Genomic DNA, 27,387 nt, shown 5'->3' on the forward strand with positions numbered 1-27,387 from the left:
CTAGGCTTCTTCTGTGTATCTCTTGTTGCTTAATTGTGTCTCCATTAAGGGTGTATATCCTTTTCGAAGTCTTCTATATTGAAGGAAAAGCAATAGTGCAAAAAGACCAACGAAAACCACCAGCATCCCCATAACCACTGAGAGGGTTGTGGTCCAATCTGAAGTTTCTTCAACTGAAATTAAAGCAGAAGAGAAGGGTCTATGACAGGGATTTTCATCGGTTGAATACTCTTAGAAAAGGGAAGAATAAACCTATTAGCCTTTCACATGCACTTTTGTTGATAAAGCAAAACTACACGGGCTGGAATAAAATTTATCTTCTCCTTCCTTACCAACTATTTATCATAGCCACAATTGTTTTTCTGGAGGAAGTGGGAAATGGCATTCCATTATTTGAATGTAGATTATTGCATTTTAAAAATTTCTTACGATAAATACTTATACAGAATAAACCCTCCAAGGAAGTATATAACTACTTTTGTGAGTTAGAAACTCATTTGTAAAAAATGCCTGCTAAAATGGTACCGGAGAACTGCAAAATATACAACATTCAGGTCTAGAAATTCTTCCATTGTCTCTTTTTTATGGGGTGATAAGTGAGTAAGACACATGAGATTGGCTATTATAACAGGAGCCATTCAATAGCAAGAGCAGAAGGAATTTGGACCCATTTAAATAGTTGTGAATAAAATCTGAATCATCACACGATAAATCCAATCCTCTATTCAAATATATTTTATAAGCACTTTTCCACAAAATTAATGGACTTCATTTTTTGTTGTTTCCTTAAAAATTATCATATCCTGGCCAGCTGTTCTTAAATTCAGTTTCTCTGAACTGGGTTCTTGTTCTATACTCTACACTTCTCTAAATGTAAGATTGTCCTTCTAGTTAGTTCCCTCCAATCCACAGAGGACCCTGACTCATCACAATGGCGTTTCTCCAAGAGGATTTTAATTTGTCTCTTCCTGCAGCAATCTGGCAGGATCTATTGCCATCCTCATCTTCTTAAAACACAGATTTTTATTCTGTCATTTCTTGGTTCAGGAGCCAAAAATGATTGCCTTTGTTATTGTCCAAACTCCTCTGCTTAGCTTTTTTTTAGTTACTTATTATTTTTTAATTGTGGGAAAATACACATTACATATATTTTACCACCTTAACCATTTTTAAATTAAGTTCCGTGACATTAAATACATTCATTGTGCAGTCATCACCACCATCCATCCACAGAACTTTTTTCTCTTGCAAAACTGAAATAGTAATTCCTCAACCCTCCATTCCCTCCCAGCCCCTGGTAACAACCATCCTACTTTGTGTCTCTATGAATTTCACTACTCTAGGTGCCTCATAGAAGTAGAATCCTAGTTTTTGTCCTTTTGTGACTGGTTTATTTAACTTAGCATAAAGTCTTCAAGATTCACCCATGTTACAGCATGTGACGGGATTTCCTTCCTTTTTAAGACTGAATAATATCCCATTGTATGTATCACCCACATTTTTTTATCCATTCATCTGTCATTGGGCACTTGGGCGGCTTCCACCTTTGTCTGTTGTGAATAATGCTGCTATGACCAGAGGTGTACAAATATCTCATTACTTGCCTTCAATTCTTTGAGGGTATATATATGCCCAGAAGCAGAATTGCTGGATCGTATGGTAATTCTACATTTAATTGTCTGAGGAGCTGCCATATTGTTTTCCACACAGCCTACGCTAACATTCCCACCAGCAGTGTACCAGGATTCCATTTTCTCCAAACCCATCAACACTTGTTACTTTCTGCTTTCCGAGTAGTAACCCTCTTAATGGGTGTAGACTGGCATCTCGTGGTTTTTGCCCAGCTTTTAAAGCGCTCAGTAACCAGGCCCTTCTCTCAAATCCGACTTTAATTCACAGTTGTCTACCCAAGCCTTCCACTACAACCAGACCTTCTTCTCATGGTCCTCTATATAGACTACGTGTCTTTCACAGCCCTGTTCCCCGGCCTTCTTCAATCTAAAATGCCCCCTTCTTTCCCCCTCACCTACCTAAGACCTACCAGCTCTTTAGTCTAGTTCAAGACCCAGCTCCTTTCTCAAACCCCTCTCTCCTTTCTCCAACCTTGTGTTATAGTTATGTCTCCCCAGGCAGGATTGTAAATATCTTTGTCAAACCAATAAATGAAGGTAATTTGTATCTTCTAATGAGTTAGTGCATTCTGGGCATATTTAGACTCTTGGTCTGTACCTGTTAATTGGCTGATGTCAGAGGACATGGAAGCATGGTCAAAATTATGAATTGAATTATGTTCAATTCCAGAGAAAATAGAAAAGTTTCAAAGAGATATCCTTAGCTGACCAAAGAACAGAAACTTCAAATCAGTAAGGGGAACAAGCTGCAGTAGATATAGAACTGGAAGGAAAAAGAAAGGACAGGGTCCAGGGTCTGAAAGGCTTTGAAAGTTAGAGAGAGACAGAGAGAGATACGTGACCTCAGAAATCATCTTGATTACTTTGCACCAATGGGGAAACGCCACCAGCAGATAGGCCATATGTTTTTCAGCTTCTTGACAAATTTAGAGATTTTTTAAATTGTTTTACCTTCCTTTCTCAACCTGTCCTAAGATTCTTTAAATGGCACATGGCGCTATACTGGGACCTGGGCAAATAAAAAAAATATATGCCCATACATACACTTATCAAAATATCCCCCCATATTTTGAACCAGGTGGAAAAGCTAACAAAAAACCTACAACTTAAAAACATGACTTCAAAAAATTCATTAAAAAAAAAAAATGTACACATGAAGCCCCGTGCAGCCCAATCTATTGGCAGGCCATTGTCATCTTCACAAACCCATTCAGCAGGTGTGGTACTGGCTAACTGGGGAAAAAAAAAAAATTGGTCTACTTACAAACTGATGCAGGGGTATAAAACAAACAAACAACGACAGCCTGTCTTTAAAATTTTGATAGTGTATTCATCATAGATTTTTTTGCATGAATTTGGGTTTTTGAGAATATTACTCCTTAGCTCAATTACTGAGTTTTTGGCCTGCCCTTGAACTTTGTGCCTGAGGCACGTGCTGCATCTGCCTCACCATAAGCCCAGCCTTACCTTCAGTTCCTGCTAGTATCCATCCATGGGTGGCTAGTGCATTTTGATTTTATTGCTTTGGCATTTCAAACCACGGCCAGTTTTCAATTAATTCAAGTAGAATTGTCAAATCGGGTGTAGATACTTTCCCTGTGAAATAAGTTCTCTTAACAACTTTCAATTTTCTAAAACAAGAGTCATCCAACCAGTCCCTTTTCTGATGTTTAATTGGTGGTTTAAAGGCTCATTTTGGTAAATATAGATACTCTATAAAATTGCCAATAAACTTAACTAGACCTGAGTACTTCAATTTAAGGTCGTGGTTTACACTAAAAAGAAAGGAAAAAGGAAAGAAAGCTTCTTTAGAAGATGAACGAATCACGCATTTAGAAGTTGCATTAGTTACCTGGAAGATCAATGGCATAGCTATAGCCAAGCTGGTCTGCAGTTAAAAAGAGTTCCTCATTAGTCACCGGAGGGAAGAAAGGAACCATGTTATACATCCGATTGTGACCAATGGGTGCCAGCTCCTGAGGCCAGGCATCCGCAGAGGGATTGAACCTTTTCATCCACTCGTCAAAAACAGCATCAGTAAAGGAATGAAGGACCTGCAAGACAGTTGAACACAGTGTTAACATTGATAGGTCTGTTCCAATCAGACCAATCTGATTGGAACTTTCTCGAAAATGAAATGGGGTTGGGCCTCTCCCGTTGCGGAGCACAGGCTCCGGACGCGCAGGCTCAGCGGCCATGGCTCACGGGCCCAGCCGCTCCACGGCATGTGGGATCCTCCTGGACCGGGGCACGAACCCGTGTCCCCTGCATCGGCAGGCAGACTCTCAATCACTGCGCCACCAGGGAAGCCCAAAACAATGTTATTTTAATTACTCAAGATATACTCTATGACTTTTTAAGGAAGATAAATATAATAGACCCATTTTTAAGTGCTTTGCTCTTGATGAGAGAAAAGCAATGTAAGTGCTTTGCTCTTGATGGGGGAAAAGCAATGTCCTATATACTTCTTTTGTAAAATTTCAACTAAACTCATACTAACTCAGAAGTATTTTATATTTGCTACTATGACCTATTAATTTTAGTAATTTTATTGCAGCCTAGAAAAGTAGAGTCCGATAAGGTCTTACAGGCTTAACTTAGTGTAATCCATTAGATCTTTGTTTTTAGAAACTCATTTTCTCTTTTCTTGCTTTATGTTCTTAAATTCCTTTCTTATCCAAATGATTGTCATTGTTAAGAAATACAAATAAACAACAAGGTTTTACTGTATACCACAGGGAACTATATTCAACATCTTGTAATAATCTAATAACCTATAATAACTATAATGGAAAAGAATCTGAAAAAGAATATATATACATATACATACAATATTGTGTTAGTTTCAGGTGTGAAGTAAAGTGATTCAGTTACATATATAATATACACAATATTATATGTAAATAAATTGACTATAGCTCATAAAAAAAGAAAGAAAGAAATACAAATGGTAATAAGGCTGCTTGTATATCTTAATTCCATTTAGAATTTCAGCATATAAGGTGAAGAACAGACACATGAGCTATTCAGTGAGTACTAACCATGCAACCTATGAGTCTCCTAGCTACTGTGGAACTGAAAGAATTACAACTTGCCAAATGTAACTTTCTAGGAGGACAATATCCGAATACACTTTAAGAATATTATCTTTAGGAATTGGGAAGAAAGTTACTAGTCTCTAACATAGTTTCTTTTGTGGCAGTTAACTATTTAACTTTATAGTCTATTGGTTTCCCTCTTTTTTTTCTTTTCTAGGTTATACCTGCATTTAATATTGAAAACAGAACTACTTAGCATTCCTGTGACTTAATATTATTTTCCATGATAAATGTGTGCATTTCCTTCAATTACCTTAAAATTAGAATTTCAGAGATCAGTTCAGAGTTCTTCCTGCATTTTAGCATTATACCTTCTTATACTCAATATTGCGATCACATACAACTTTGTATTTCTCTTGCTTGAAGAGATTTCAGAAAAATAAATTTAATAAATGTTATATGCAATGTTTTTGCATAAATTGACTCATGAATTTGAAATTCCAGAAGCTATAACTCTGTTAACTTAAGTGCTTTAACCTGGCTTTCAATACTGTTGAAGCTGAATTGGCTTCAACATGAAACTCTTTGTAAACAGCCTAAAGTAACTGTGAGTTCTGGACCTGGTGCCAAAACAGTACTCCTTCTGTGCCTTCAAAGAAGGTCTGAGGCTTTTTGTCTATTTATATATACATAACTTATACCAAAGAAAACAAAATTTATCTATTAAAGGTATTAAAAGTAATGAAGACAAGGACGATTAAATATCTAGTGTCTTTGAACTACATGTAAGTCACGAAATTCCTCGTCCATAAAGTCATAATATGGCTTCTAACTAGAGCAGGAAGAGAAAGATGACTAAAGAGACATCTGTACAGCAGAGAAGACACTGATCCCTTCAAGATGGGGTTGGCAAACTAAAGCCTGCTGGGTAAATAGGGCTCGCAGCCTGTTCTTGTAAATAAAGTTTTATTAGAACACCACACTTGTAGGCAGCTAGGGGAGGGGGATCCCTGCTGGAAAAGAACCAGATACAGCTTTTCGACATAAGAGAGGCCATTTTAAGCCTAAGCCGTTTTGTGATCTAAGCCTGTCCTCAGTGCTTGCCCTTGAACAGGCCTCAGTAATAACAATTTTAAGGAAACAAAAGAACAAACTGACTGTTATCAGGCAAGAGAAGTAACTATAGCAAAGACAACAAATTAGTTGTAAAAACTCTCAGTTCCGTTTCAATGGTAAAGATTAGCCTGAAGCATGTTCTTGAGCTGTTCTGAAGAATCTAAACCCCCCTCTAGCGCTCAACCACCTGATCAGTGGAACCTAGGAGATGATGATGTTAACCTTTTCTGACTTGTGACTTGGACTCTGTCGACCTTTGCCCCAGTTCTATGCTGTATCTCCTCTGCACAAGCCCCTTCATGAATATTCATGTACCCTTAGCTTAAAACTTCCCCAATTTTGCTGTTCCGAGAGACACTGCTTTGGGAAATATCCCCAGTGTTCTCCTGAAATATCCCCAGTGTTCTCCTTACTTGCTGCAAGCAATAAATCCTTCCTTCTTCAGATCAATCTTTGGTTTGGTTGTGTCTTTTGGCTCGATGTCTGCCAAGAGACTGAACCCAGTCTTTGGGTAATACACTCACTTGTTCATGTATTGTCTATGGCTGCTTTCATGTTACAGTGGCAGGGTTGCATAGCTACAACAGAGATCATCTGGCCTGCAAAGCCTAAAACACGTGTTATCTGGCCATTGACAGAAAAATGTTGTCAAGCCCTGCACACTTAGTGGGTTTCCTCAAAATAAGGACATAAGATTTGGCAATCCTTGAGATTTAGGATTGAAAATCAAATTACTAGCAACTACAGAAATGTAAATCAAAACTACAATGAGGTATCACCTCACACCAGTCAGAATGGCCATCATCAAAAAATCTACAAACAATAAATGCTGGAGAGGGTGTGGAGAAAAGGGAACCCTCTTGCACTGTTGGTGGGAATGTAAATTGATACAGCCACGATGGAGAACAGTATGGAGGTTCCTTAAAAAACTAAAAATAGAACTACAATACGACCCAGCAATCCCACTACTGGACATACACCCAGAGAAAACCATAATTCAAAAAGAGTCATGTACCACAGTGTTCACTGAAGTACTATTTACAATAGCCAGGACATGGAAGCAACCTAAGTGTCCACTGACAGATGAATGGATAAAGAAGATGTGGCTCATATATACAATGGAATACTACTCAGCCATAAAAAGAAACGAGATTGAGTTATTTGTAGTGAGACGGATGGACCTAGAGTCTGTCATACAGAGTGAAGTAAGTCAGAAAGAGCAAAATAAATACCATATGCTAACACATATATATGGAATCTAAAAAAAAAAAGTGGTTCTGAAGAACCTAGGGGCAGGACAGGAATAAAGACGCAGACATAAAGAATGGACTTGAGGACATGGGGAGGGGGGAGGGTAAGCTGGGATGAAGTGAGAGAGTGGCATGGACATATATACACTATCAAATGTAAAATAGATAGCTAGTGGGAAGCAGCTGCATAGCACAGGGAGATCAGCTCGGTGCTTTGTGACCACCTAGAGGGGTGGGATAGGGAAGGTGGGAGGGAGATGCAAGAGGGAGGAGATATAGGGATATATGTATATGCATAGCTGATTCACTTTGTTATAAAGCAGAAAGTAACACACCATTGTAAAGCAATTATACCACAATAAAGTTGTTTAAAAAAATTACTGGCATTACCTTTGGTAGGAGTGAAAGTCTGGGTTTAATCCTCAGTTCGTCAGAGGATTCTGCTGTTCTACTCAATATTTTGGAGTACTGGGTAGGAGTGACATTTTTTCTTATGAATATGAGTTGTATGTACAAATTATATAGTTTAAAATGTGTTTTAATAAAAACTTATTTAGAGACATATGGTGTCAATAGATGTGTAGATAGATAGCAGAGGAGGTAGACATCAAAATGCTTGGCATAATCTGATGGCTGAAATGATAGCCTGAAAAGTGATGTGAGATACCAAGTTAGAGCCAGGGAACAAAGATCATCCTACAGAAGAACAAAGATGGCAATGGAGGACTCCCAGACAAGCCCCCACCTTGTTAGAAGTTGAGACCAATAGTCCACATTTCTGATATTCTGATGACAAAAGCAGCTCATTTTTAGCCAGAATCCTTTGTGAAGTGAGGGAAGCCAGGACCAAACACCAAACAGAGTTTTGGACCTCAGGTACCTGGGCATCATGCAAGGGTCACAGTACCTGCACAGTACTTCCAGCCCATCACTTACCTTCAACACCACTCATCCCACCAATGAAAAATCACTCATCATTATGCTAATGTACGATATGTTATGCTAAATTATGGTATAATTTATAATATTATTATGCTAATTTATGAATCCATCTCTGGACTGTAAACTCCCATCTAGGGTCATTCCAAAGCTAACCATCTCTAAAGTACAGGTTTCTGATGAGGGAACTTCAAATGCTATCTAATCACCCCTATGCTGGAGATTTAAATTAACTTACATATGCATACAGCCCATTCACACAGAGAATAAAACACACGCCAAACCTTAATCTTGTTGTAAAGCACATAAATCCAACACATTATCTAGAAAATTTTTCATCTCTTCTGAGTCTTTGAACATACCACAAAAACAGGATCATTGGCAGCAGAATGTGGCAAAGCATTTGTCCCGTTCAGGAAGGAATGAACCAAATTATGAAGGTTCATCACTTGAGAGTCCAGGGTCCCGTCTGCTTTATCAAATCCTTCCAGGGCATTCCTGAGAGAAATCAGTATGTCAGCGACAAGAGTCATGAATTGAAAAAGGTCCCTTTGTATTGTTTCCAGCCTAGACAATAGTCTTCTATTTTGAGATTGTGTCGGGAAATGGGAAGCTCTGTTGTAGCTAAATAGCTAAGAATTAGCAACAACCTTTAATGAGATCTTCTAAAGAGAAGGGAACTCCTAATCCATGCTACTTCCACACCTGCTCGGTTGGAGTCTATATCTTTTGTGTACTGTATGAAGATTATTTACCGTCATATCTGTCTCCCATGCCAGATATGAACTCCTAGAGGACAGAGACTGCGGTTTCTTCAAATTTGTGTTTCCAGGTCTCAGTACCATGCCAAGCACATGGTCTGAGATCAATAAATTTTTTTTGAATTAACATATAATCTTATATTCCTATTTCTCCACTAAATAAATCTGCTGTTTGACTGTAATACATTCAGCATTCTAAACATATCCCCAAATTCCCCTTATCTTTCTCTTTTTTCCCCTCCTCATTTTCAGGAAATTTTCATTGTCCATACCCTAACTCAGTGATCCTCAAATTTAAGCATACATCAGAATCACTGGAAAATAAAAATACATATTTCATGCCCCACTTCCAGAGTTTCTGATTCAGTAGGTACAGGCTGGGTCCTAACAATCTGTGGTTCTTTCTACCTAACTCCCAGGTGATGTCAATTATGGTGGTCTGGGCACCATACTTTGAAAACCACTCGCTTAACTAAAATCTATATGGAATGCAATCTGTGTCGACTGCACTTGTATCACAAGGAAAAACTAATGCATGCTCCTTTTCAAGGTAAAGGTCACCCTTCACCTCACCTTTGACACTACTCTAAGGGATGTGTCCAACCCCAGCACAGACTCTGGGCTCTGCTACACTTGGCACAGCCTCTGCAGTAAGTTCAGCCTACCCTGCCCCTGGCCCCAAATAACACATCAGTTGTATAATTTACACACAGTTGAGAGAGAGAATTCAGTTTGGGAGAAGACCATGAGTCTATCTGCCATTCTTTTTTGGAGCTTCAAAGATGTTTGTTGAAAATCTTATTTATAGCCATACATATTTCTCATCATGCTTACTGTCTTTCTAGAGGGAGAAAATTATTAGCTGGCCTTTAAATTTCAAGTATTGTAATGTTATTGCTGTGCTGTAATCTGAGTTGCATTTAATCTGTAATACTCTTCTGAGATCTCAGACCCCAATATTAAGGTCTATGGTTGACATTTTTTTTAAGGGAGAAAAGAAAAAGAAAAATCATGAGCAAATATTTCAAAAATACTCTATATAGTGAGGTGCCTTGGTTCTGAAGACTGTACTTATATGTGTACAGAAATTAGAAATACAAAAGGTGGTTTTGAATGGCTGAGTTAGAAGATATTGATACTACGCTATTAATGATAGTAGGTGGATGATGACTTTCTTGACACTGATGCCTTGTTACCCTGTTCTACCAAGTGCTACCCTATTACTGAGCCTTGATGTCTCCCAACACCTGGATTTCCTTCCAGTTCATTACAACCGCAGGCGTGAAAATCTAAACGTATTGTAAAACGCCAGGGTCGCTGAGCTCAGAGCACCAACCTGAAGCTGAAGGTAGAGTTCTGGAAGAAAGGAGGATTGTCAAACTTCTTGAGAGACAGGCAATCTCGTATGTCTTTTAAAGTTGGCAATTTCTCACTGTTTCTTCCCACTTGATTTCTTCTCAACAAACCTTCATAGGTTCCATTACATAGGGTGACCCGGCGGTTGTAGTCATCCAAGCTAAGATGTGTAAAGAGATTAGAAATAATATGCATAGTATCATAACTTTGAGCCCAGTAAAACAATCAAGGTTATAGTCATGGTAAAATTTTACTACAGTTACCTTACAAGGGTCAAAAATTTGTGGTAAAAGTACTGCTTCCAAAAGCAATTATGGATTAAGGATTTTCAAAAACATAGATGCATGAAATATGAATCAACACATAAATAATGAAGAAAAATTACCATTCCGTTGGAAAGACATAAGAGGGTTTACTAGGCAAGACGGTGACTCCTATTATGTGCATCTGAATCTTGAGTAACTGAGGAGAGACCAGGCTAGACTGTATTAATATTGAGCTAAGCCAGTTTGGGCAGAAATAAAGCTAGGAAAGCATATCAGGCAAACTGAAGGCAAATGAAGGTGGTCAGAGTGAAAACACATGAAACTACATGCAGGAGAAGTATTAGGAGAAACTCTGTATTAGAAAATGTTCTAAGGCAGAAGGGATGGTTAATTGGTAAACGGGGATGCTGGGAAGGTCCCGTGTCCATAAGATTATATCCTACATGCCTGTTGGGGCCTGGAATTCCACCATCAGAACAGTATTTCATTTGGTAGAGATCAAATTTTAAAGATGTTTCTGCGTGCATTTTAATGGGTGAGGGGATCCTACTGGGTGTGTGAGAACAGAATCAGCACACACATGAGGATGAAAGACGCCAGTACCTAAAAACTAGGCAAAAAACAGCCTCCAAAGCAGCCTTTCCCAAGTGTGTTCCAGTGAGATGGTCTGTGAAATAAGGGTGTCAGGGTCAGATAAGTTTAAGCCTCTCTTGAAAAATAAGAACACGGTTACTTATGAAAGGCTCTGACACATTCTAAAATCTTATAAACCCTTTTAACTCAGCATTCTCTAAATTTATTTGATCAGAGGAATCTCTTTTCACATACCACCCATTAATAGCCCAAGGCACTATGAGAAATGGTGCCCTTATGGAATGACGTTAAGTCATGTACAAAACACTTACTACATCCCTATGAGCACTGCCTGGAGGGCTGTAGGAAAAGCTTAGGATGTAGAAGATGGGATCACAGTGAGCTAGACCTAGACGCCCGAAAACAAGCACATGCCCAGCCTGGGGCGTGGACCACGAAGCTCTGTGCCATGGAGCGGTCGAAAGACAAAGGACAAGGGTTCTAGTATAGTGGAGTTCAAAACAGGAGGATCGTGGAGGAAACAAATGAATATAGGAAGACAGAAGAGCTTCTTGGGGAATCTCTTCCTGAGATGTGAGCCAGGAAAGAGAAACAAATTCAAGGAATCACTAGGACAGAATTCTTTGTAGGGTATGGGCTGCTTGTGTGTTCTTTAGTACTTTGTTTTTTTTTTTCAAATACCAAACATTTGTTGGTGTCACTTACGGTAGAAAAAAGTTTCTACACCAGATACACATGACCTGATTTGAGTACTTTAGAGATTCGTCTCACCACCCCATTTCCTGTTCCCCTCAACTCCCCAGCACCCTATGGCCCAGCCATATCAGACTGCTTCTAGGGACTTTTCTAACTTCATACATGATGTCCCCTCCATCTAGGACACACTACCCTCCCCTGCCTCTGGTTGAGAGATCTGTGCCTCCTTGAAGTCTCAGGATACTCGTGTCTCCACCTCTTAAAGACTTTCACTGATTCTCTTCTTGGCTTTGGACATACACCTATTAAAATACTTCTCACGTTATATTGTAATTTGTTTACCAGCCTTCTACCTTTGTAAGTATAAAATGATATTCCACAGGGAAGCTATATTTTATTCATCCTTGTATTCCCAGCACTATTAAACTGCTTAGAATATGATCAGTGCTTAAGACGTGTTGTCTGAATACAGGAACTACGTCTCATTTTAAGACAGTTGATCTCAAAGTGATGGCCAAGCATACTCAATTCACAAGTGTGATTTCCATACCTCTATTTTTTTTTTATTAAAGGGCTCAGGGCTTTTGAAAATCCCACCTCCCTCAGGAAAATAATGTTCAGAAACATGTAAACAGAATCCAACATGCATTAGAAACAGAATTGTAAAGTTATTCTCCATCTCTCAGAAATAAGAAAATACAATCTCTGGATTTCTGCTGCAGGTACACATGTGATTACCTGTCACAGACAATTTCCCAGCTTGAGAATCTGGAGTTTTGACTAATCAGAGTCGGATCATCTTGTCTTGCAGCCCCAAGCAGCTGGTCTGTACACACGTCACACTCATTCCTCCCGGTGGCAAAGTTCCAGTAGGGCAAAGCAAAGGACTCATTGCCAGTGAGGCGCTAAAAGCAAAGGGCATGACCAGTCATTTAATTCATGTCATCAGATACAACAAGAAAATGTATAAAGCAAAGACTGATATGGGTCTTGACCAAATACATAGCAAAATTAAAAGAAACTAATGTTTGGACCAACCTGGAGATCTCTTTCCAGCCACAACAAATGGTAGCGGTGCCAGGTAACGAAGGCAGGGCCTTGGTGTGAGAAATCTATGGCCTTGTATGGGCGCCCTGGTCCTAAAACAATAGGGAAACATGTTAGAGGTCACAGAATAGATTTTTTTTAAAATGTTAAATGTTAACTGGGAGGTGCTGCAGAGCCAATAAGTCCGTAATGTTTTAGTCGGAAAACAACTTTTTTAAATTAATTAATTTTTTTAATTGAAGTATAGTTTATTTATAATGTTTCAGGTGTACAGCAAAGTGATTCAGTTTATATATATATGTGTGTATATATATAAATATATACACACATATATATATGCTTTTTCAGATTCTTTTCCATTATGGTTTATTCCAGGATACTGAATAAAGTTGCCTGTGTTATACAGTAGGCCCTTGCTCTTTATCTATTTTTTAAGATAAATTTATTTATTTACTTTTGGGTGCGTTGGGTCTTCGTTGCTGCGCGCAGTCTTTCTCTAGTTGCAGTGAGCAGGGGCTACTCTTCGTTGCAGTATGTGGGCTTTGCAGTGGCTTCACTGCAGTGGCTTCTCTTGTTGCAGGGCACAGGCTCTAGGTGCCTGGGCCTCAGTAGTTGTGGCTCATGGGCTTAGTGGCTCCATGGCATGTGGGATCTTCCCGGACCAGGGCTCAAACCTGTGTCCCCTGCATCGGCAGGCGGATTCTTAACCACTGCACCACCAGGGAAGCCCTTTATCTAGTTTATATATAGTAGTGCATATCTGTTAATCCCAAATTCCTAATTTATCCCCCCCTTTCCCTCTTGGTAACCATAAGGAAAAACAACTGTTTTTGTCATTTATCTCTCTGAAAGCAACAACAACAAAACAATCTCAGCAGCAACTAGGAGTTTTAGGATAAGTTCTCCTTCATCTCTCGAAAGTTTGATTGACAGCAGAGATCCAGAGAAATTCAGGTCATCTTAAGAGCTCCTGTTATAAATTTAATTTTTAAGCAATGTTTCGTGAAGATAGAATGAGTATCCCCCAAAATAGATCAAGACCTAAATGACATATATTTCTAAAAGACATTTTCTAACCTATTCCTCACAAAAGCATGTATTTATAGGGAGGGATTAATGAATAATAAAGCAACTTCAACTGCACTTAGTCCAAATTCAGCATTTATGTAACCAAAAGGCACTTCCACGGATTCTGCCTCAGACATCAATCAGTTACAACTATTAGCTGACAAGCATGGTCGCCGAGCCCAGAAGAGAGAAAAATACATTCCAACCAATTTGGCTGGCCTCTGGAACTGCCAATTTTAGTGAAAAGCTTTGGGAGATTTAATGACCTCCTTACTGCCTGTTCCATCTTTCTTCTCCCTCTCATAACAGCTTTTGATGGTTATGTAGAAATTTTAGCTAACTTTAGTTCTTTTTCAAAATACCCATGATAACTTCAGAGACATGAACAGAAATGAATATAAATTTAATTCCTAGATGCAACCAGAAACTATAGTTTTCTTTTCCTCTTGAGAGACTACCCTCTCATAAAGCAACAATTCCTCAGAGTGATGACAGGAAAACTGTAAAGGTTTATAGCCAGAAGAGCCTCCCTATCTACTGATAAAGAAAGACAGACGCTTACCTATGAGGCAAGTTTTAAAAAGACACTGAGGGGAACAAACTGTTGTCACCGATATTGGCTACGCAGCCCTTTGTAAATGTTTTAATGCAAAACAGAGTTTAAAGTTCTCAAAACAAAATGATGAGGAGGGGGCTTCCCTGGTGGCGCAGTGGTTGAGAGTCCGCCTGCCGATGCAGGGGACACAGGTTCGTGCCCCGGTCCGGGAAGATCCCACATGCCGCGGAGCGGCTGGGCCCGTGAGCCATGGCCGCTGAGCCGCGCGTCCGGAACCTGTGCTCCGCAACGGGAGAGGCCACAACAGTGAGAGGCCCATGTACCGCAAAAAAAAAAAAAAAAAAATGATGAGGGGGAATCAATGAGGGGGAGTGAGCGATACACACAAGGACAGATGATTTCAAATGAGAATCTTACTATTCAAAGTGAACTCTGTATCTTCATTCACCCTGACCCCAAAGAGAAGCCCCAGAAGTGGGGATAATTGCAAATAGAGCCAAAGCTCAGGACAGCACTGAGCAGAATCTGGACTGGACTCCAGCCCTCCTGGAGCGAACTGGTGGCCATGGCTTTCCCCTGACTGAAAATAACAGAGGATAAAGTTTGATGAACCAGATTAATGACGTTCCTAACAGACAGCTCCCATCCCAGGCCCCAGTTTTTAGTATCTGGAAGAGCAGGGTGCCATTTTCTCAAGCATCCAGCCTAACTGTGGTTCAAAGGGCTAAGCCAAGCTACACTGCTGTGGCTCAGCACATGCTTTTCCTTGACAGTTCAACTCCAAAAACCCTGGGAATTACAGCAGTGCATGGGCACCATGAGTGATGACCTGGAAGTCTCACAACTAATACGTGTGAGTTTAGTGCGATACACACTTCCAACACCAATACTCTAATTCTGCACAAAGAAGCTTCACGTGCGTTTAGCGCACGTTCAGTTAATTCCTCTAATTTGAAGAACAGGTCAGAGAAGGCTTCCATGGTCAGATTTAGAAATGTTTTCTTCTGGAATCAAAAGGAATTTGCCTCCACTTCACCAACTCTTCCCTTTGAGGATGAATAGCTTCGGAGAGACGAGTTTAGACCCTGAACCAAAAACACCAACTATAGGAGAGAATATTTTCAAATGTCCGCAGCCAACGTCCAGGGAGAAACCACTGCATTCTAACATCGGGCAGCATCTGATAATTCAATGACTTTCATAAACCTAATTCCTCTCTGATTCCTTGAGAGGTTTTTCTATTGTCAATTAACTTGCCTGAAAATACTTCCCACCCACCCACCCAACCCCAATCCCAAACCTATAATAAAATACCTTAGACTCAGGGGGAAAAAAGCCTCACCTAATAATGTATCTCTAACGGAATAATAATGGAGCCACACAAAGAAATCATAAATGCTGCAGTTGGCGATCTGTGGCTGGGTCCCGTTGGTCCCGAGCAGGCCTAGCCAGTGTTGCGTGGTGATCACGTAGTCGGGATGCAGCGTGTTCTTTGCGAGGTCTAAGGAGCCCAAGAACTGCTCACGCTCCTGAGGGGTCAAGGAGTGGATATTCTGCCGGACAACCAGGGGTTTTTTCTGATCGCAGTTGGGGCCAGTCCAGCCAAACTTGCAGTCTCCACAGTTATAGCCAGCAAAGTTTCCTAGTGCATTTTAAAAATTAAGGGATACAAGTTATTATGAAATATTGAGTAGAGTTCCCTGTGCCATAGAGGAGATTCTTGTTGTATCTATTCTATGCCTTCTTTGAATGACCATAGCACTTGTTGTCTGTATCATTTTTATGTCTGTGGTTTCTTTGTGACTGAAAATGAAAAATTTCTATTTGTTCATGTCCTGGCCCTTCCTTAAAAATGTGTTCATTTATGTATTTCATATGTATTGACTACATCTTAGACACCGTGTTAGTTGCTGGTTCTAGATGTTAGTAAAACAGAGACCTTGCTGCTCAAAAGGTCACAGTATTTGTGGGAAAACAAAAAAATGAACAACCTATGTCTCAAAGAGCTTTGTACTTCCCAAAGAGAACACACCTAGTAGGTACAATAAATACATGTATCATACGTAAAAATAAATAGATAAATAAATAATAAAAATTAAGGGAAAGATGGAAAAAGAAGCTTATGTAGTTTGGAAGACATTTCTGGGGTAGAACAGAAGAGAAGATCAATTGCCTTTCCTTACTCTCCTCTTGAAATGTTTGTCTCTCCAAGTGGACTGAACACTGGAGAATTCCTAGAAATATTCCCAGCAAAGAAATAGGACAGGAAATGAATTCCATGCTGTTATGAGCTGAACTGAGTCCCCACAAAATTCATATGCTGAAGCCCTAACCCCCAGTGCCTCAGTATATGACTATCTTTGGAGATAGGGTCTTCAAAAAAGTAAGTTAAAATGAAGTCATTGCGGGGAATGATCATTGGCTAATCCAACATGACTGGTGTCCTCATAAGAAAAGGAAATTTGGACACAGTTACCGAGGGAAGATGATGTGAAGACAGGGAGAAGACACCATCAACAAGCCAGCAAGAGAGGCCTCAGAAGAATCCCAGCTGCCGACACCTTGTTCTGGGACTTCAGGCCTCCAGAACTGTGAGGAAATAAGTTTCTGTGTGTCACCCAGTCCGTGGTCCTTTGTTATGGAAGCCCTAGCAAACAAAAACACTGCTGCCTTCCACGTTCCCTTCCTCTCACAGGTCATGCCGGGTGTCCCTTCCTGGGGCTGAGCTGCAGCCTTGGATGTCATCACTGCTGAGTCCCCCTCCCCTGCAGCACATACGGAAGGGCTGATGAAAATAGGTCACTGATTTAGAGAAGGAAGAGAATATACACCAAGCTAAAGGTGGAACCAAAATAAAGAAGCTGACTTCCAGGAATTAAGGTGAACTCCAACATTTAAAAAGCTGGTTTATTTCACAAAGAAGACAGAGTTAAGACAAAATCAATGGAGGCTGGCAGGTGAATTAGCTGCCATGGTGTCAGGAAGCGCAAACAAATGGCTCTGCTTTGTTTGTTATCACCCCAGGGACTGAGTACTAGTCATACCAAGCTCTAGGCATGTTTCTGATTAGCATCTAAAGTTTAAATTATCTTAGCTTGACTTTTCCCTTTTTAGCCTTGATTATTGCTTTTGGGATGACCAGCACCTCATTCCTTAGGTGGTAATAAGTTAGAATAAACATTTAAATATTATTGGCGTGAAATGTTGAAACAAAAAGGGATAATAACTCTTATCTCCTAGGGGATGAGAGGGGTTACGTAAAGCATTTAACGTGAGTGACAACCTCCCTTCCTTCTCTTCCTCCCCCTCCTCCCAGATCTTTTTTTTTTTTTTTTTTTTTTTTTTGTGGTACACGGGCCTCTCACTGTTGTGGCCTCTCCCGTTGTGGAGCACAGGCTCCGGACGCGCAGGCTCAGCGGCCATGGCTCACGGGCCCAGCCGCTCTGCGGTATGTGGGATCTTCCCAGACCGGGGCACGAACCCGTGTCCCCTGCATCGGCAGGCGGACTCTCAACCACTGCGCCACCAGGGAAGCCCCTCCCAGATCTTTTTACTTGCTCTTCCTTCTGTCTAGAACACTTTTCCCTCACGGTCTCCCTACATTCCTCTTTGCATGGGTTACCTATTCCACCTTTAAGCGTCACAATGGGCTCTCTGCAAGGTCATCCCTGGTCCCACACATCAGGGTGATGATCCCATGCTGTGCTCCTATGACACCTCATATTTCCTTTTTCATTGAATTAATCGTGCCAACTGTAGACATCTAGTGGTCTCAGCTACAGGCAACTGGAAGGCAGTTATCCTGCTGCCTAGGCCTATGCTTGGTCTTGTACAAATGAATATTTCTTTAATGAATGAAAGAAGCATAAAGCCAAATCACCACGATGGACACTTTAAATATCTTACTATTTTTTTGTCGGTTATATGTCAATAAAGCTGAAATTTAAGTTTTTTAATTAAAAAAAGGAGTATAAAGCATGTAGTAGATGATTCAACAAGCCTCAGTTTTCTTCTTCCTTTCTCTCCCTTGTGAATTAGAAGGAAAGGCAGGCCCTGCAAATAATTTTGATAAACTATAAGTACCAAAATAGATGCAAGTAAAACATACTATGACCATAGTAAAGAGAGGGTTATTTGGATCTCTAAAGGAAAAGAAAATTTTCCAATAACATGAAAACAAAACGATTAGCATGTGTCCTACGTGAAGAAAATGCACAGGCCTCCTTCTCTATGAACCCAATGGATTTTTTGATGGTTAAAGAAAATGTCCTTAAAAATATCACAAGTAGGAAGTTTTTTTTTTTAATTTGGGTTCTATGCTCTTTGTAACATACAAAATATTCTACCTACTCTTACACAGCTTATTTGTATTTTCCTGTTTCAACACCAAATGAGAACCTACGTTTAAAAAAAATACTTAAAAGGGAAAATTCTACTAGTCCGAAGACTGAAAATCAAGTTCTTGAAGAGTGTGAATTAAACATTAAAATTTATGTTGATCACTGGAGTGAAGCTATTAAATATAAATTATTTAACAAATATTTATTCAACAGCTACTACAGTATTAAATGCTATGCAAGGTACTTCAGGCTTCATGGAGCTTGGTGTCTATTTATTTTCCCATAGGGTACCTACTAAAATTGTATAATATCTATTTTTAAAACATCTTTGATTAAAATGTATCCCCTACTTTGGCAGCTTCTATAGGAATAGAATATTTTTTGAGAAGCGATTGAACAAAACACATGTGAAGAATACTAAATACCTAAACTTCCAGCTGTTTACCTACAGCCAGGTGATTGGAGGTGAATGTGTAGTCATAGCTCTACAATAGAAGAGCAATTCCTTCCTCCAAAATGCTAAGAAATAGCACACACACATTTCAAAATAGTAAATTCAATACATTTCTAGAATTAAAGGCATAAAACTTGTCTTTGAATTTTGGGGTCTCATTATTAAAATTGAGTAATTCATAACTTAGGCCATGAGTTTTAAGATCTTTGCATTTTCTCTACCATGATTCTTTTTGGTTGCTAGAAACAAAATTACCAATAACTAATTATCTCCCTCATTCATTTACTCAACAAATAATTTATTAACACCTAATACCTAAAAGGAGGTCAAAACTAATCATGCCCTGCTCTGTGCACCCACAGCTTTATGTACATTCATGCAATTGCCACACGTGGTAAATTTGGACTTGACCTCTCAAAGCCTGTCCTATTGGAATAAGAGTTCTACTTCTTCGGGTTCTTATGGGAAGCAATCATGTTAATACAGAGTAGTATTGGTACATAGTAAGGTCTATATAAAGTGTTACCATTACTAGGTTTACCAGATACCACTTATCAAGTCATATGGTCTAAGTATTTGTTTTTGTACCTGTCTTACTCATCCACTACACTGTGAACACATCAAAAATTATGTTGGGGTTTCTTCCTCTTTGTACCTGAAGGGCCTAACATAATTGGTGCTAAATAAACATTGGTTGGGTGGCTGATGAAGGAGTCATGAATAACTAAATAAAAGGCATTAAGCCCTAGAGGATACAAATATAAGGCAGAGTGCCTTCATCTAGTGGGACGAGGAACATGGGTGGAATGAAATATCAGCGCAAGTCTAACTGTGGGAAAAGTGAAAACAAGAATTAACCAAACACCATGAATGACAAAAGACAAAATGATTAATTCTGACTCAGAAGACCAGAGATGCTTCACAATTATGTTGAACAAAGACATCTCATGAAGCCAGAGTTGCCCCTGAAAAGCAATGTAGAAATGCTAATAAGAAAGCATTTGTGTGGATTGAGCTCACCTATGACCCATAAATGTATTTGATAAAAAATCCCTTTTCCAGCATGTCTGAGAGAAAATATACCCCACAGCTCTGCAGTCAGATCCCTTTCATATTTGAGCTTCTAAACCTGATTTAAAGAATTTGTTAAAATGCTGAAGACAACTGAAAAGTGCAATAACATAAAAGCCTAGCACACAAAGTGTTTATTTCTTTAATTTAGATTTCCTAGTATTTCCTAACATCAACTTAATGAGTTAAATTTTTCCATTAATCCACCAATAGCAGCAGCCAAGATATAGATATAGATATAGATATAGATATAGATATAGATATAGATGTATAGATATATAAATGAATGGGGCCCTTTTAGAAAGGATTGCATTATCTCACTGGGAAATGGAGAGAGAAGAAAGAAAGGATCCCTAGATACCAGTCTATCACTGAGTATGTCCTTGAGTAAAAATTAGATTTAAAAAGACAAAGTCTTATACCTGCTTAGGACTGGGGAAAAAATGGAAAGAGAATGAGAACAACCAAACAATGCATGTTCCTACATGAACTGTATCAGCTCAACCTCCAAAGGCTATTAGATTAATTAAGCTTAAAGACCACCGATTAGTGAATTTACAAGGAGCTCTAAATAGCCTATTTTTTAATTAGAGATTCTATTATATTAATAACAATACTTTATACTCACATGAGGCCTTTCATCTACAGAGTTCAAAAGGATTTTCAAATGTGGTTTCATCATTATCCCCAGTTCAGAGGTTGGAAAATGGAGGCACTTAGTCACTTGTACAAACAAGAAGTTCTCAGATAATTGTTCATAAACCATTTGGTGCACATATTTTTCAAAAATCCAAAGACCCAGCTGTAGCTGGTCTATACTCAGGAACGCCAACTGGCAGGTGAGACCTGGAAGGTGAATGGCTGATGCCAAAGTCTCCTGAAATTTACCACTTCTTGACAATTAAGTTCAGTAATTTTGGGGGTTCAATTTATCCCCACAGAGAATAGAGAATTTCTCTCTAGAGAATTTGAGCACATAATTTAGGGGTTTTTTTCCCCCTCAGAGTTTGCATTTATTTCTTTTTATTGAGCTAAAATCTTTTACCAACTTCAAGATCGTGGAGACTATGGGTTTTTGTGTGTGTGTTTTTTTTAATTGTGATAATAGCTAACATGAGATCTATCCTCTTAACACATATTTAAGGGTACAATACATTATTGTTGACTCTAGGTAGAATGTTGTACAGTTCTGTTGTACAGAACTCTAGGACTTATTCATGTTGCTTAACTGAAACTTTATGCCTATTGATTAGTAACCCTCTACTTCCTCTTCCTCCCAGCTCCTGGTAACCACCATTCCATTCTTTGATTCTACGAATTTGACTATTTTAGATGCCCCATATAAGTGGGATTATTCAGTATTTATCTTTCTGTGACTGACTTATTTCCTGAGTATAATGTCCTCTGGTTTCATTCATGTTGTTGCATACTGCAAGATTTCCTTCTTTTGTAGGGCTGAATGGTATTAAGTTGTAAATACATACCACTTGGCGAGGATGCAGAGAAATTGGAACCCTTGCACACTATTAGTGCGGCTGCTGTGGAAAACAGTATGGAGGTTCTTCAAAAAATTAAAAATAAAACTATCATATAATCCACCAACCCCCCCGTATCTGAATATTTAACCCAAAGAATTTCAATCAGGATCTCAAAAAGATATTGGCATCCGCATGTTCATTGCTGCATTACTCCGAATGGCCACGATGTGGAAACAACTTAAATGTCCATCAAGAGATGAATGGTGTGTTTATCTTTCCACTGTATTAACAAAGCTCAAGGTCATCAACAGTCTGGTTGCTAATATACATTTCTTCATTAATAAATTTTGGGTAACACTAAAAGAATCCCAGTGATTCTATTTACAAAAGAATTTTGAGGCTACCAGAGATCAGGTTTAACTTCTGAAGACTGCCTTCTAAATCATGAAGAAATTACTCTAAGAAAGTAAGCAACTCACTCTTTAGGGAGAATAAACTGAAAGACGTGTGTCTTGCTTTGAGGCATATGACACATCACGGTGATTATTATGTATACCAAATAGCTGTCCAGCTCAGTCACTAAGGACCTAGCCTGGTACGCTGAGGCTCAAAGACAAAGACCATCTAGCCAACATGAGTGGAGCCATCCAAAGTTGGGATGGAAGGAGCTATGGTCCTGAGTGAGTCTAGACAGATCAAATCCTGGAGGAGGGAGACAACCTAGGTCACTGTGACCCTAATTTACTGCCATTTCTAGAGGAATATTTATAACCATACCCTCAGGACAGGGTCTCCACTTTTTTTTTTTTTTTTAAAGAGTTTCTTAATTAATTTATTTATTTTTGCTGTGTTGGGTCTTCGTTTCCATACGAGGGCTTTCTCTAGTTGTGGCAAGCGGGGGCCACTCTTCATCGCGGTGCGCGGGCCTGTCACTATCGCGGCCTCTCTTGTTGTGGAGCACAGGCTCCAGACGCGCAGGCTCAGCCATTGTGGCTCACGGGCCCAGCCACTCCGGGGCATGCGGGATCTTCCCAGACCAGGGCTCGAACCCGCGTCCCCTGCATTAGCAGGCAGACTCCCAGCCACTGCGCCACCAGGGAAGCCCCCAGGGTCTCCAATTTTTAAAAAACTTGCTAGTCAGGTCAGAAATATAGAGTAGATGGTGATAAGGAGAGTTAACAGTTACATCTGAGTTCCTAATGTCTTCTGCCCCCAAGATTCCATAAAATGGAGATTCCCAACCTTTGTAACTTGTGGTACTCTATCATTAATTGACCTGGAAATAAGTTTTCTAGAAGAATTTTTGAGTCATGGACAAAGAAGTCACTGTGTAGTGTGGTTTCCAATCCCACAAGTAATATGAAACCTGCTGCATCTCTTTAGACTGAAAAACCATGAGAATCTACAAGATAATGTCTACGGAAGCAAATGCTCAACTAGCTTAGAAAAAATGAACAGCATATATTCAACATGCTATTAAAAACTTTTTGTCACAATAATACCCCAAGACAAAACAGTTCCTTTGAATCACAGAATTAACAATATGACTACAAAATGATTATAAAGCCAGAATTTTTTTCTTTTCCATTATGGTTTATTACAGAATATTGAATATAGTTCCCTGTGCTAGACAATAGGATCTTGTTTATCCACTGTATAAAAAATAGTTTCAGAATTTAAGTTTAAAAAATCTGATATCATTCCTACATCAACATCACAGCCCTTTGTACATTCCCTTAGTTTACCTTTTTATGTCCTTACATAGCTCAATTATCTGTATTTTCCTATGTTCCAGCATCATATAAGAACATCAATAAAAACATAGTTTCAAAAGGAAAAAACTCTTGTGCGGCTAGACACTGTAGAACAGTTTCCAAGGGCTTTGCTAAAGTTACGGCTTATGTTTTTTGTGTTCCACATGCCCTGCCAGCCTTTGAGTGTTTATCACTGCTGTGCATGTTTGCTGAACACTGGAGGGGAGGCCTGCTAAAGAGGATTTGAGATGGCTCAGAAGAGCCGGAGGATTAAGAAGTGCACAGAGATTTCAAAGAAACAGGTAATAAGAGAGACCAAGGTCTAAAAAAGAGACACTGAGCAAATTTTGAAACGCTCACATCAAACCCAGGTAAGAGTGAAAAAAGCCATTTTTATCTAATAGCCAGCCTCTCTTCTTCAGCTCGCGGAGAAAGCTCTGTCATGCCACATCTCTCCGATGCTGGCAAAATTACAACCCAGTCATAACCTTCCCGAGCAAGACGTATCCTGCTTGAGACCTGTTGAAATCATTAGGAGCGCTGAGACTCGGACTACAGAACACCTATCCTCGACGTCTGTCTTCCAGATGCCAAGCCTCACCCACCACCCTCTTCAACAGGTGCAAACCCATTTCAGAAGGAGAGGGCACTGAATCCATCGTGAAAGGACTTGCTCTGAGTTTCAAAGCTGACTCTTGGGCTCTTTAGCTTCCCCCTCCAACAGACAAGCCCATGGTGTGTCGGCATGCGTTCATATAACCAAGCTTGACCCACGGAATATTTACTTAGTGTTCATACCTAGATATACAAAGGGTGTGAAGAGTATACCAAGACATCAGCCTTACTCAATTCCCTGCCTACGATGGACCAACTTGGTTTGCTTTTCAAAGCCTAGTCTAAGCATCTCAAGAGTCCCATCTCTCCCTTGGAAGGAGCTCCTTTCCCAGCGGGCCTGCCCCACCCAGCTGGGCGCATGCACACGTCTGCCCGCCTTCCTCACCTGTGCACCTGCAGGTCCGGTCGAAGAACTTCCGTGGCCACCGCTCTCGGTCGTCCTGGTTGCGCAGGACGTAAGGGCCGCTCCAGGGCCTGGTGTCGGTCTGCACCTCCGCGCACTGGCCCCGGCCCTCCCGAGAGCCGCAGACGTCGGCCGTGTCGGCGCCCAGCGGCGGGCAGCACTCCTTGGCCTGCAGGCTGCCCACCGTCATGCAGACCCGGGGGAACTGCGCCCGCACCCGCGGCGGGAGCGCACAGCCCAGGCAGCCGAGCAGAAGCCCCCATCGAAGGGGGCTCATGGCTTTATATTCGGGAGGACTCTCTCTCGCCTTCCACTCCTCACCTCTCTCCTGCTTTCTTCTTGTCTTCCACTCTTGAGCTCTGGAGCATTCACCCAGTTTTGGATTTTTGACTTGCGGTTTGGGGGGTGTATTTTTGTTTCGCGTTCAATATTCCTCTCCTCTTGAAAAAAAGATCCACAAGAATTACAGAGCCTGCCTGTGTGCACGTGTGTACGTGTACATGCACAGACTACTTTATATGACTCAGATCACTAAAACGAAGTTAATTCCATTAGAAGCACCTCTAATGGCCAGATTTAACGAGGGTAGCGCTTCTCGCCGCCTTCCCCCGTGAAATCAGGCTTTGTCTAATTGAGTTAACTGACGGAGCGCTCCAATCACACTACTTATTATACTGGTATTTCTAAACCTCCTCCTTTCCTCCTTAGTCCATGGCTTTAATTGCCTTGAACTCGGTTCAAAAGCCAAACGCCGTCTCGCCTTTATTCTGCCCGGCTTGCCAAATCACGGGGCCTTGTGGGGTTTGTGTAAGGGCTGGGAGAAGCCTTCATTAGGGGGATTAGTATTAGACAAATCCTCATCGTTAGCACATGACCCAAAGTGCACAATGAAGTAGATAAAGTTTCTGGCTTTGTTTCAAGAAGGCCAAACCATCTTCATTATCTGGGCTCATGTGCTCCAGCCAAGCTTGTGACCTCAGACTTCCTGGGGAGTCAATAGATGCAGTGAGCTCGTCCTCAAAGGCCCTTCATAGACCAGCCCCACTGCTAACTGCAGCTCACTCCTGACTGCTCCCTGATGTGCGCGAAAGACCACTACAGGCCATCACACAACTTCACAAATAAAGAAACATTTATTGAGGGCTGACGAACAAGGAATTGCTTTGTTCCACAATTTACAGGGAAGGACCCTCTTCCTTCCAGATAATAAGGTACTATTCTCCTATTCAGCACGTCTCTGCAGCAGATTTTTTTTTTAATTACACAAAGTACCATGCCACCAGAAATTCAAAATTGTCATCGTCTAATTGTCAAGAGGCAGTGGGACAATTGGGGGCAAGGGCTTAACAAATGATGTCTTTTGATTTATGTTAAAGTTAAGCATTGTCCAGCTTCAGTCTAGAAGGCAATGCCTCCCCAGTGCTTCCAGAGGCAGCAAGGGGGGCATCCAGATGGGCAGCGGTGGCCACCTGTGAGAGCGTCCATACTCCCTCCTCATGGTACAAACAGGACTCTCTTAGTGCCATAAGGGTCTGTGCAGACAGCTGATGCGAAACTGCTTCAGACAGTGTCTAAGAATGCTTTCTATCTGGGCATGAAGATACAGAATGTTATGTCCCAAAGCAAATTCCTAAGTTAAAACAAATTTTATATAGCCGTTCCCACCCCATGTACTTTTTTTTTTTTTTGTGGTACGCGGGCCTCTCACTGTTGTGGCCTCTCCCGTTGCGGAGCACAGGCTCCGGACGCGCAGGCTCAGCGGCCATGGCTCATGGGCCCAGCCGCTCCACGGCATGTGGGATCCTTCCGGACCGGGGCACGAACCCGTGTCCCCTGCATCGGCAGGCGGACTCCCAACCACTGCGCCACCAGGGAAGCCCCCACCCCATGTACTTTTGTGTCACCCCTATGATATTAAGTTGCTGTGACTAATTAAATGTTGGACTTACACAGGAATAAATGTTCTCAACTCTGATTGTACACCGTTGCCAGTTTGTAGCCCAAGCCCATTGAAGTGGAATCTCTGAGGGTGTGGCCCAGACATCAGCATTTTTTCTAAGTTCTCTAAGCCATTCTAATGTGCACGTGAGAATCACTGGGTCAGAATAAAGCAAGGCTCCTAAGGAAATGTTGGAATCAAGTCAACTGAAATATTCCATGTGTGTTCATTTCCTCGGGCTGCCTTAATAAATTTCTACTGAGTGGCTTGAAGTAGCAGAAACGTATTCTCGCACAGTTTTGAAGACCAGTAAGTCCAAACTCAGCGTGTCGGTAGGGCTGCGCGCCCTCTGAAGGCTCCAGGGGAGAATCCGTTTTGCCTCTTCCAGTTTCCAGTGACTGCTGCCATTCCTCAGCTTCCTTGGTTTGAGGCCACATCATTCTAATCTTTGCCATAGGACGTGGCCTCCCTCCTCTCTGTGCTTTAATATCGCTACCCTAGATGGAAGCCCTAAGCAGGTCAGGATAGAGTTAAGAAATCCTCATCTTGATACAGGAGCCTAGCTAAAGTAATAAATTGGGGTCCCTCCTCCCATTACATTAACTGAATTATCTTCTAGTATCAAGCCATAAGCCTACATTAAGGCATGTCATCGCAAAATATCATGTGAAACTTGTAAGGTGTTTTTATATCATCTCATATACATCACAATGTCATTTTTATGAGGATCCATGGGAGAGATTTCTCTCAGCGTTCAATTTCCAGAAAAACGGTGCTTCCCCGTAGCAACTAGTTTGTCCTGAACTTTTAGATCCTATGAATCTTAGGATAGTGTCTCTTTCTTTGCCTTGACCATTTATGACGCTTAGAACCAAATTCATAGCCCCATGTCTAGCAACTGATTCACACAGTGTTTTGTTTGATATTTGCCTTCCCATATGTTCCTAGATATGGAAATTCTTATTTTATCCTTTTGCAAATTTATGTATTTCTCCAGTCTATCTCAAGTTCCTTG

General features: G+C 40.6%; 1 protein-coding gene across 2 annotated transcripts; it reads right to left on the reverse strand.

Moving 5' to 3' along the window:
* DCT (dopachrome tautomerase) lies at positions 1-24,787 on the reverse strand (the record flags this gene model as incomplete). Of its 2 annotated transcripts, none has more annotated exons than XM_082602260.1 (8): positions 1-173; positions 3,484-3,685; positions 8,337-8,472; positions 10,072-10,251; positions 12,386-12,552; positions 12,686-12,786; positions 15,661-15,960; positions 24,416-24,787. In XM_082602260.1, the coding sequence occupies 8 exons, from the start codon at positions 24,708-24,710 to the stop codon at positions 1-3; spliced, it is 1,554 nt and encodes a 517-aa protein (XP_082458386.1). The 2 variants fall into 2 exon arrangements, with proteins under 2 accessions (XP_082458386.1, XP_082458385.1); XM_082602259.1 differs by having other exon boundaries at positions 3,484-3,780; positions 8,333-8,472; positions 24,416-24,710.
* Between the last annotated feature and the right edge of the window lie 2,600 nt (positions 24,788-27,387).

The sequence above is a fragment of the Mesoplodon mirus genome (assembly GCF_964341445.2).
Source record: "Mesoplodon mirus genome assembly, chromosome: 17".
Lineage (NCBI taxonomy): Eukaryota > Metazoa > Chordata > Mammalia > Artiodactyla > Ziphiidae > Mesoplodon > Mesoplodon mirus.